The following is an 11052-nucleotide window of genomic DNA, read 5'->3' on the forward strand; positions in this document are numbered from 1 at the left end:
ACCGTGTTTAAAAGCGAAGGGAGAGATCTATCGCCGGTGTAACAGTCAGCTCTCACAGTCAAGTTGTCGTACCTCACTTCCACTGTCGGAAGTTGGATCCCGACACGGTCGATCCTGTTTCTGAGCTTGGTCAAGATCCGTTCGTTGTCCTGCTCGGCTACTTTGAAGACCATGTCGATGAACTTCTGACGTTCTTCGCCGTCGAGCTTCGTGACGTCAACTTCTTTGTTGAGGATTTGGTTACCGTAGACGTCTTCTTCGCCGAGCTCGGGCATGAGACTGGTGCGGAGACGGCTGTAGGTAGGGAGTTTCTCGATGGCAGCCCATTTGAGAGCTTCTTCGTCTTGGTTGACTGATTTGGTTCGTCTAGAGCTTGTGTTGAATATGTCCTCCACGTTTCTGCTTGCTCTGCTCACACTACGACTTATGCTGTGACGCATACTACCCCCTCTGCTCATAATATGAGCTGGATCGTAATCCATCTTTTTAGATCCGCTGAAGCTTGATCCTGATCTACTAATTAGTTAGGTGCTTCTTCTTGTTTCTGTAAGACTATAGTCTGACCTGACCATAAGTACAAAGAAGAATGTAAATGGAAGAAAGTTTTGTCAGTGCCTATGCAACATTGAGGAGAGAAGAGAGTAAGAAAAAATGGTGAAGAGACGAGGATAAATAGGTACAACGACTTTTTTTTTGCTAACTCCCTAGGTCCTCTCTGTTTTACCTTTATTTTTTAATTTCTCTGAACAAATATTTTAAAAAAACCCCAACTTGCCTGATTGCGCCTTTAAAATATGTGATTAAAATAGTAATATCACGTAATAATGAAATCTTTTTAACAGAATACTCCATGTGGGAGATCAATAATACACGAGTTAAATATTTGATTAAAGCGTTTGTATAAGCCCGGTGCCAAATGATGTAGACAGGTTGTCTTTTTTTTTTGGCTCGATTTATTTTGTCTTTCCCTCACCTTCTCTCATAAACAATGGAAAAAGGTGGCTCTTTTTAAAACTAATAAAGATTCACGGATGACTAATTGACTATGCTATGGTGGTGATAAGAATTAAAGAGAGTGATTAGCGCAGAACAACACATATAGATAAAAAAAAAACTTGGGACTTATGTAAAAAACTAAAAAGTCTTGGTTATTTTGTTACTACTTACTTAGTAATATATTATATACCTCGTACCAACTAGTCAACTACACACAGCCTACCAGTGCAGCCTACATACATGTCAAAGAAATTCGAACCGAGTTCAAACATCTTTACCTCGTTTTTCTTGATGCTAATTAACTTTGTTAATCAAGTACAGTAAATTATAAATTATATACTGCATGATTAGTCAAATACCGTAATTAATAGAATAACAGGATTAGTCAATTACCATCATGCACTCTTCTGGCATGACAACTGGACTGGACTAGGTCCACTTATTGATATCACTGGTAACTCAGTACCACGGGTTACGGGTATCCGGATTCTCTCTACTGTCAAATAAATTGCTCCAAGTGGAACCTGGTCACTTCCAAGGGGGAGACATCAAATAGTACAACTCCTGCGATCATGCCTTATGACTCACAATTCTCCAACAGAGAATACGGGTGATGATGTTTTTCAGTGGAAGTTAACAGCTGATCAATCTCAAGGAAAATTCTCATCCATGCAACTGTGGCGTCACTTACATCCTCCAGAACCATCAGTACCATGGCATCATCAAGTCTGGTTCAAAGAAAATATCCCAAAGATGGCTTTCATGACTTGGCTCACAGTTTTGGATCGGCTAACAACTCGAGACAGATTAAGGAGATGGAATCTACCTGTTCAAATCCCAGCATCTTGTCTACTTTGTGCTTCCGGTGAGGAATCAAGGAACCACCTTTTCTTTCAATGCTCTTACTCCTCAGAACTCTGGTTAGATTTTTTTGCTCACTTATTTCCACCGCAATTCTCCTCCTTTGACGCATTGCTACTCTGGATAAAAAGACCAACGGCAAATAAGAGGCTAAATACAATTTGCTGGTTGGTTCTACAAGCGCTAATTTACCATATTTGGAAGGAGCGTAATGAGCGCCTACACACCCCAACACTCCGAAGCCAAGCACAAATCAAGCAAATGATTCATCAACTTATGAGAAGGAGGTTACTTGCACACGACAGAAACTCAAGCACGACGCCTCAACAACAAGATTCCTATCTCACTTTATGGTTCTCTCACTTTCATTTGTCATGAAAGACTCATTACTCACCCTGCTTTTTTCAGTCTCTGTTTCATTATGTCTCTCTTTTCCTAAAGCTTAATGGTTCACTGTTTGCGTGTTTAAAGAAAGTCTGGGTCAAATCGCTCAGGCCTTGTGCCCATTATTATCAACATATATAAATTGCGTTTTTAAAATGTTCAAAAAGCACGTGTATTAACTGATTAATAAGACAGGAATATGTAAATAACGAATTACGTAACGAATATTGTTTATTACTTTACTCGATATTTAGTAAACGAATCTTGTTATATTCATGGGAGAAATAAGGGCCAAGATTGTCGCCAAAATAATTTGAAATAAAAAAATAGGTAGAGCGTTAGTGAGGATTAGCTGTGTAATTAAATAAAATATGTTTAGTACTAGTAAATATTATTTTATTAATAATGTCAGTAATCATTAGTATATTGTTAATTAATAAACACTCCACAACCACCAGCTCATACATAACTCGAAAGATTCCCCGCGGACGGGTTCCCTCAACGCTCACACTATCTCGATAGTTTCAAAGTCAATTATCAACTGTAAGACTGGCTTGTCCGAAACTTTTGCTGGCTTGTCCGAAACTTTTGCTGTTTATGTGGATCAAATGATAGTACTGTACAGATCGTTCTTCATAAAAAACATCTAATTATCCGCATGTGTAAAAAAAAAAATTTCATAAGATTTATTTTTAAGACTCGAGATTTTGGGCCCATATGGAAGATTATTATTGATTTTGGCCCATCAGTCCATTAAAGCACACTGAGAAGTGAGAACTTTACGAAGGTATCAGTCAGTCACTGTTGTAGCATCTTCTTCACTTGTTCTTTCCTTCTGCCGTCGTCGATAATGGCTGCTTCCGATGATTCCTCTCACTACTTCACCGAGTTTACCTTGGCTGAGGTCTCTTTGTTTTCTTTATTTGGCTTTATCAGATATAAGAGATTCATGAGATGTGACTTTTGTTTTTTTTTTTTTCTTTTTAAATTCTTATATATGGTGAAGATTGTAGACATGGAGAATCTGTATAAGGAGATAGGTGATCAATCTCTCCAAAGAGATTTTTGTCAAACTGTTGCCTCCACTTTTAGGTAATATCTTCTTAATTATTTGAGAATTTTGCTGCATTATAGGAGTAGAATCTTGTTGGTAAAATCTGTTTTATTAGTTCTTCTTAACTGAGTGTTTGTTTCCATTATTTATGTTTCAAAGTTGTTCTACGAACCGGAATGGGAAACCATCAGTAACTTGGAAACAGGTGCGTCTCTTATTTCGTCATGCAACTGGTGAAATGCAATGCAAGTGTAGGCCAGCAGAAGTAACTTGTTCTTTCAATTGAGTGGGTTTTTTCAGGTACAGGGTTGGTTTCAGGAGAAGCTGAAGCAGCAAAGCCAACCCAAATACAAAGCTTTGCCATCTCCCCCTTTGCAGATTCTTGACTTGTCGAATCCTAATTTTGCCGACAAGCCTGTAAATCTTGGGACGGCTACCTATGTTCAAAGACGAAAAGGTTTTGTTTCAGGTTCTTGTTTGCCATTCTTGATTCTTTTAGTTTAACGCCGTGGGAACATTTTCATACACAGGTAAGGCTTCTGATGTTTCTGATCTGGCTTTTGAGGCTAGATCAGCTAGGGATTACGCTTGGTAAGAACCTTTCTTTGCTTTTGAATGATCATCTTTTTCCATATTTGCTTCAACTCTCTTGGATTTTGCATATTTTACAAGTTTATAGACATAAATAATAAACAGTGCCCTTACCTTCTTAGTACATGGCTACATGTTCAGAGTAGACTCTAGCATAGTACATGGCTACATGTTCAGTGTAGACTCTAGCATAATACATGGCTACCTTTGTCGTTTTATATCTGTGCTTATTTGCTTGAATTCTGGTCTTTCAGGTATGACGTGTCTGCGTTCATAACTTATAGAGTTCTTCGCACTGGTGGACTGGTAAAACTTCTTGACTTTTGTTCAATGCCTTATTTGTTTGCAACTGAGAGCGTCTGCAACAGGAAGTGCGTGTACGTTTTTCTGGGTTCGACAAGGGACACGATGAGTGGGTGGATGTCAGAACATCAGTGCGTGAGCGATCTATTCCTGTGGAACCATCAGAGTGTGGGAGAGTGAATATTGGGGACCTGCTTCTATGTTTCCAAGTAAGGGTCGCTTTGCTCTAATTATGAAGGATGGAACCTTTAGCAAAAAATTTAAACATAAAGAACGGAAATTTTGGGGTGGTTGTTAATGTGCAGGACAGGGAGGATCAAGCATTGTACTGTGATGCTCATGTTGTGAATATCAAGAGAGGAATTCATGATCAGTCGAGATGTTACTGCGTGTTTCTTGTTCGCTACGATCTTGACAATACAGAGGTAAAAAAAAAGCTTGATCTCAGTCTTTATTACATTGGGTGCTGTTTTGAAAAATTCAAGAAGTTGCGTGTTAATACATGAACAGGAAGCAGTGGGAGTAGAAAGAATTTGCCGCCGCCCTGAAGAGTGAATTTGTTTCGTTTTGAAGTCATCTTTGGAGGATGCAGTAAAACATGACTAGATAATATATGACTGACCCAAAGGAAGGAATAAAATGCTCATCTAAAGACCTCATGTCATGATACACAAGGTCCTGGGATTGTATGTTAGTTTTTGTTTTCCGTTATGTTGGAATTAAAGTGGAGAAAGTATTTAGATTGTAAAGCGAATGATGACGATATAATGTAACATTACCCTAATGCTTAACCTGTTAGTCCCTTTCTTTTAGGAAGACTAGATTTCTTTCCGTTACTCATTGCATCTTGTATAATAAGCAAGTCAACACATTTTGTGAGCATTTAGCACAGAAGCTAATTTGGAACAAAAGATGTCTCTGTACTAATAACGATGCGCTCTCTGTTTTCAATTCCACAGTAAAGAAACATACAACAAGTATCAGACTTTCAATTATGTTTTCTTCTTACATAACTCATTCCAAGATATATTCCTATGGAAGAATCCATTTTCAACAAAGCAGTCCCTATCTGTTTCTCCCAATCAATGTGTAACTCACTCCTTCAACTTAAACACATTGTTTATTTGGCTAACGCGATAAGATTTGAGCCAAGAACAAGAGAGCTAATGAGACATGGAAACTAGCGGTGTAGCCATCTCCTCAACCGGGAAGCCACTCCCTGAGGAGGAGGGGGAGGTGGGATAAGAACATCAAGCATGGTGACTCTCTCTTTTGGGGTCAATGGAACACCTCTAATAAGGTTCAACGCCATGATGTGTACATTCGTCCTTTGCCTGTGCTTCTGGTAAACCAAACCTGCAGCGGTACCTCCAGCAATTATAACCTGCCACACACCAAAACACCAGAGTCCATTATCCTAAACGTCCCTGTGGAGGTTCCAATCCTTATTGATTGTTTTAAAACTAACCGGTGTTAGCCACAATGCCGCGGTCTGCAAATCAAATTTAGGAGCATAAAGCACCGTCTCCCCAAACTCATCCTCAAGCTTATTGTAGATCTCTTTGTCAGTTTTCCCAGCTCCTATCTCATCACGGATCAGCTGCAAAGCTCAGGTGTATCAGAGAAGTAGCCAGCAAAACTAGATTTCAACTCATTCTTTGGAAAACAAAACTGAGTAAAGGGACACACCTGTCTAAGGAGAATAGCGACATCTGCCTGAGAGTCTTCAATGGACTGACTCCCACACTCAGTACAGCGAACATTGTGGCTAATGTTTCTGGCCCGAGCGTCCAGCATCTGAGCCTTCTTCCTCTCTTCGTCTGTTTTCTCCATTGCGCTGAAAATTTCATGATTACGAGTATTGTTAGTTTTCACAGACGCATTTCGTCGAACAGGTTGTGGACAACATAGCAGAAACTACTCAGAGACCTAAAACGAACGGAACGCTTGTTAACTAAATTTTGAAGGAAGGACCTGTTTGGAGAGGAAACGAGAGAGATCGGAGAAACCGCTTAGTTCGTTCAATCTCACTCGAGAACCTTAAACCTTTCACTCGAGAAATTTCTATGGTTACTTGTAAAATGTAAACTTCCTATCGTCCTCCTGAAGTAGGAAAGCCAAGACACAATTCTTCGCCAGAGCCGTTTGGAGAAGATGCCGGTGGAAATCCCCGGCGGGTGAACAAACCGGCTCCGAATGTGAGATCGATCGAGAAGGCGCGTGAAGGAGCGTGCAACGTGTGTCAGAAGACGAGCTTCGCGCGTGTACAGTGTTCAAGTGCATAATAAAGATGGGCCCTTCAAATATATAATTTGTTTGTAACTATAAATAAACATGGGCCTTGTAATTGCAGAATACTAACTGCAATAATTTGGTGCTTTGCAGTTTGCACCAAAAATCGAAGTGAGAAATTTTAGATGGAACCATACAAACTTGAGCCAAGAAGGAACATGTAACAAACAAACAGTTAAGCTGTACATGCAAAGCAACATAAACACATTATAGAATAGGAGAAAGTGAGATTGAAACAAAATTACCACACTGATTACACATACTAAAGCTGAATTGGTGTTGGTGATGGGTCTGCTCCTCTTCTTCATCACCCTTCTCTTCTACTTGGGGAGTGGAGACATCGGGTGAATGGAGGCTATAGGGGTGGGTACTACTGAATTGGTGTTGGTGATGGGTCTGCTCCTCTTCTTCATCACTCTTCTCTTCTACTTGGGGAGTGAAGACATCGGGTGAATGGAGGCTATAGGGGTGGTGGGTACCCTAATATGAGCAAAATGGTCTCATCGAACAGTTGACACCGCAGCCCCATGGGAACAATGATTTGCGAATTATTTTGCGATAAAGGCCTAATTATGTTCTTAAAGATGATCTTAAGGCAGCCTCAGTTCTGATCTGAAGACAAGACAGCCACAATTCTGATCTTAAGACAAGACAGCCTCAATTCTGATCTTAAGGCAGCCGCAATTCTAAGAGATGCAGTCAAGATGTACATATATTCAGACGTATCAACTGAGAGAGAAGCCACTCATTCTCTTTTACCCTCTCTGCTGGCGCTGGTCCCGTTCATAGAAACTACTAGCAACAAAAAGGTTTCATTTTTCTGATAATGCCTATGACAGACAGAGCGATGACTCTTTCTTCACCAAACAGGTCTAAAGTAGTCACCAACAACAAACTATACAGTCACCAACAACAAGCTATACAAATTCAATTGGGGATTTGAACTGCAAGAACAAATAGAGAAAGAGACATGCCTGCTAACGTTAGAATTTGAAACTGAAATGCAAATGGACGAGAATCAATAGTTCATGGGAAGGCGCATAAAAAGTAAACCAAAAGAGAGAATCGCCTCTTTCTTCCTTAAATCGTATTACATCAAGTTTTGTGTCTTAATAGGCGATACATAAGCTTTGCTACCATTGTCTATGGAGACAAAAGATCGGAATTTTAAGCACCACGGAATCAGCAAAGCAACGTAAAGGGACTTGTAACCTGTAAAAGTCTACTGCTTTCGTTATTTATATACACGAGGGAAGAACAGTTTTGACAATGTGAGTACTCTCAGACAAATCCTTCAACCAAGATCGGTTTCTTCTCCACTCTGATCCTTCTTCTCCCTGCTGCTCTCAATACCTTCAACATCTAGATCCTTCAAACCATCAACGCAGCTCCTCCCTTCTCCTCCTTCGCCTGCCACAACCAAATCTCCGGCCTGTTCTGATTCAGCCAACTTCCCATTTCCCTTTCCGGCTAAACACGGTCCAGTATCCCTTTCATTATCCCCGCCGACGATGATCGTATCAGAAGCTTCCGGAACCGGATCAGCTACACAACCGCCTTCCTCCTCGTGCTCGAAAATCGAAGCTGCGCGAGACTTCACGGCGTTGGCGGCCTTGCGAAAAGCTTCCTGTATAGATTCAGGCGGCAGCGCACAATCTTCGAGTCCGGCGTCAGCAAGTGCCGGCGGGAGGATCTTGTCGAGCAAGCCGACTCTTTCTTTAGTAGCCTCCATAGATGCAGTGATTCAGAGCTCTCTTTCCTGAATTGTGAACCCTAATTTGGATAATGTTTTAATCCTTTTCGAGCTGAAAGAGGAAAGGCGGTGATGAGGGCATTTATGTCATTACAGTTCAAGTTTACATCAAATTTACAAAATAGCCCAAGCGTTCGGTGAGCCCAGGGTTCGACACCTAGCGATAGCATTACGGACTTGGTAGCGAATAACAAAACATTAATGAAAGTGAAATGCAAACCACCACGAAGAGAGAGAATTAAAAGATCCTTAACCAATCTTACCGGGAACACTCGCCGGAGATACGTACGGAATCAACAACCGTCTCCGGGATAGACTCCATTACCGGCCGATTCCATCAATTCGTAGTCCGTGTTCGATTTACCAGAGGCATTGATTCTCTCTCTCTTCTTCCTTACTCGTCGTTTCGAAACCAGCTCATCTTTGATCGATCCCGACGTATTTCAAAGATCGGGTTTTAGTTTCCCGGGAAATTAGGTTCTGGAAAAAATCCATCTGTTCATTGAAGGGGCGAATTAGGCTAGGCGTCTGAAAGATAATATAGGAGAAGGGATTTTTGATTGAACTATGAGCACTCAGAAGCAGGTGGTGACTCTTCGGGACCTGGTAGAGGAAGCTAAGAAACGGATTGTAATCGTGGTGATATGCGTCGTAGGACTGTCTTACCTCATGTCGCGTAAGTTTATTTGATCGATACTATGAAATCTTGTGTGTCTTCAGTTTTTAGTTTTTGAAGTATTGGTTCAGTAGCTACTTATGTGTTCAGCAATCTCTAATGAATGAATACTCACGTTTGCAGTGACAAGCTCATCGGTTTGGGTCAACCTCCCTGCTGCTGCGTGCTTGATCATCCTCCTTCGTTATTTCTCATTCGATATTGAAATGAAAAGGAAAGCTGCAGCTTACAACAACAAACCGTCGTCTCTCAATGCACCAACGTTAAATAATACACCTGACCTCCCTAAAGCAGCTCCACGGTCTGACTGGAGAAGCAAAGTGAACTCTCAGGTTGTTGAGGATGCGATTGATCACTTCACCCGTCACCTCGTTTCTGAATGGGTACTGGATCTCTGGTACTCCCGCATAACACCGGATAAGCAAGGTCCTGATGAACTGGTGTTTATCATTAACGATGTTCTTGGGGAAATTTCACGGCGGTTTAGAAATGTTAATCTTATTGATCTGTTGACAAGGTCTGTTCTTTTTAGTGTCTCAAGTCTCATATTGAGTTTTTGTTAAGGTTGGTAGTCCAAGAAACTAAACCTTCTTTGTAATGATTTAGGGATCTAATTGATATTGTATGTCGTCGTGTGGAGCTTTTCCGCGAGTGTCAAGCAAAGATTGAGAGACAACAAAAGAGAAGCTTCAGTTTTGAAGACGGCGACTCTGAACTAAGACGTGTGATGGCCGCAGACGATAAATTGCACCCTGCATTGTTTTCTCCTGAATCCGAGCATAAGGTTTACTGTTGCGACGAGCTGTTATACAGATCTTTATGTTAGATGTTTTACCACTTTATTGCTATCAGGTGGTGATACTATGGTCTCTATTTGGCAGGTTCTGCAGCATATAATGAGCAGTCTCATTTCACTAACATTTAGGCCAGAGGATCTGCACTGTGCTTTTTTCCACTATACCCTGAGGGAGCTTCTTGCTTGCTGTGTCATTCGACCAGTCCTAAATCTAGCCAATCCTCGGTAAACTATTACCTCTTTTACACCACATTCTGTTCCTCTTATTCTCGCCTCAATGGTACAGATTTTGTGTACCAGGTTCATAAATGAGAGGATTGAGGCTGCTGTAATGTCAAGGATAAAGACTAGTAACAGATCTAGTGCTGCAGAAGAGTCTTCTCCATCTGAAGATCTCTCAGATCTTTCTCCTGATCATTTTTCTAGATATTTGGACCCTTCTGTCACAGGTGTTGAGCTTGTGAATTTGAAAAATGAACAGCAGAAAAATTCTAAAAGGAAAAGCGCTACAGATAAACAGCATTTAACAGATTTATCGAAAGATCCATTGCTTTCTATGGACACCCAATCTTCCCGGTCGTGGAACTCCTTCCCCTCAACGTCCAAAATAGGTGATGGTAGTAAAGATCCTCAAGGACACAGAGGAGGAGAGGGATGGGGTGACGTGTTGGACATGATGTCACAAAGGAAAACTGCCAACCTTGCTCCTGAGCATCTGGAAAGCGTGTGGGCAAAGGGAAGAAACTATAAAAAAAAGGAAGTTGAGAAAGTTGTTGAGCGCGTGTCCCCGAGATGGTCTAGCAAGGAATCGAGCAACGATGGGTATTTAAGTGAAAACACGGCGAATGCAAGAATCTCCAGTCAGGGTAAAGTCGTAAATACTGAGAGTCACTTATCAAGTTATTCCTCTGCTGAAGAGGACGAGGAGCAAACAAAGAGTAGTCATTCTTATACATCCGAAGATGAGGAAACGGTAACAGGTCTAAACAGTCCTGGGACTCGAGTCTGGGATGGTCGAACGAAGAAAAATCTTGGTGTTTCACGGATACACCATCCACTTGAAAATGCTGGCCACTCTTTCAAAAAGACCAGTAAAGGTCATGGACGTTATCAGCAAGGACCGAGACATCAATCTGGCAGGAAGAGATCCAGAATTTCTGGACACGTCATAGACGATGATGATAGCAATGATTCTGAAGATGGTTCATTGGCTAGATCATTCAGTGGAATGTCTGCAACGTCATCTGCATCATACGTTTCAGCGGCAGAAAGTGATGTTCCCTATGCTCCTAAAAGTTCTTTGTTGGTTGATTCCTTTGCCAAGTTGAGATGTCAGGTACAATTAT

General features: G+C 41.1%; 5 protein-coding genes across 8 annotated transcripts in view; 2 read left to right on the forward strand and 3 right to left on the reverse strand.

Annotated features, from left to right (window-relative positions):
• The window catches only part of LOC104740207 (ABC transporter G family member 35-like), a 7173-nt gene extending 6498 nt beyond the window's left edge, over positions 1 to 675 (reverse strand). The window contains exon 1 of one of the 4 annotated variants that reach the window (XM_010460741.2): positions 263 to 675. In XM_010460741.2, coding sequence (XP_010459043.1) covers positions 263 to 482 — 220 coding nt within the window. In that variant the 5' untranslated portion in view covers positions 483 to 675. Of the gene's footprint in view, positions 1 to 25 lie in introns of all 4 variants that reach the window. The other 3 variants (XM_010460740.2, XM_019235251.1, XM_010460738.2) reach the window with 3 other exon arrangements.
• Positions 3029 to 4999, forward strand: LOC104740208 (protein SAWADEE HOMEODOMAIN HOMOLOG 1-like). The gene is made up of 9 exons (XM_010460742.2): positions 3029 to 3145; positions 3248 to 3333; positions 3455 to 3500; positions 3596 to 3752; positions 3826 to 3886; positions 4141 to 4192; positions 4255 to 4398; positions 4495 to 4614; positions 4700 to 4999. The coding sequence occupies exons 1-9, from the start codon at positions 3092 to 3094 to the stop codon at positions 4742 to 4744; spliced, it is 765 nt and encodes a 254-aa protein (XP_010459044.1). The 5' UTR covers positions 3029 to 3091; the 3' UTR covers positions 4745 to 4999.
• Positions 5172 to 6477, reverse strand: LOC104740209 (cytochrome c-type biogenesis CcmH-like mitochondrial protein). The gene is made up of 4 exons (XM_010460743.2): positions 6164 to 6477; positions 5879 to 6026; positions 5658 to 5789; positions 5172 to 5573 (listed from the first exon to the last, which is right to left on the reverse strand). Exons 2-4 carry the CDS (start codon positions 6020 to 6022, stop codon positions 5370 to 5372), a joined length of 480 nt encoding a protein of 159 aa, XP_010459045.1. The 5' UTR covers positions 6023 to 6026; positions 6164 to 6477; the 3' UTR covers positions 5172 to 5369.
• Positions 7523 to 8281, reverse strand: LOC104740210. The gene has a single exon (XM_010460745.2). The coding sequence runs from the start codon at positions 8211 to 8213 to the stop codon at positions 7776 to 7778; it is 438 nt and encodes a 145-aa protein (XP_010459047.1). The 5' UTR covers positions 8214 to 8281; the 3' UTR covers positions 7523 to 7775.
• LOC104740212 overlaps positions 8424 to 11052 on the forward strand; it is a gene marked incomplete in the record, with an annotated part of 6723 nt that continues 4094 nt past the window's right edge. The window contains 5 exon segments of the mRNA XM_019235846.1: positions 8424 to 8910; positions 9034 to 9427; positions 9517 to 9694; positions 9792 to 9931; positions 10007 to 11042. Coding sequence (XP_019091391.1) covers positions 8802 to 8910; positions 9034 to 9427; positions 9517 to 9694; positions 9792 to 9931; positions 10007 to 11042 — 1857 coding nt within the window.

Source organism: Camelina sativa, chromosome 14 (assembly GCF_000633955.1).
Source record: "Camelina sativa cultivar DH55 chromosome 14, Cs, whole genome shotgun sequence".
Lineage (NCBI taxonomy): Eukaryota > Viridiplantae > Streptophyta > Magnoliopsida > Brassicales > Brassicaceae > Camelina > Camelina sativa.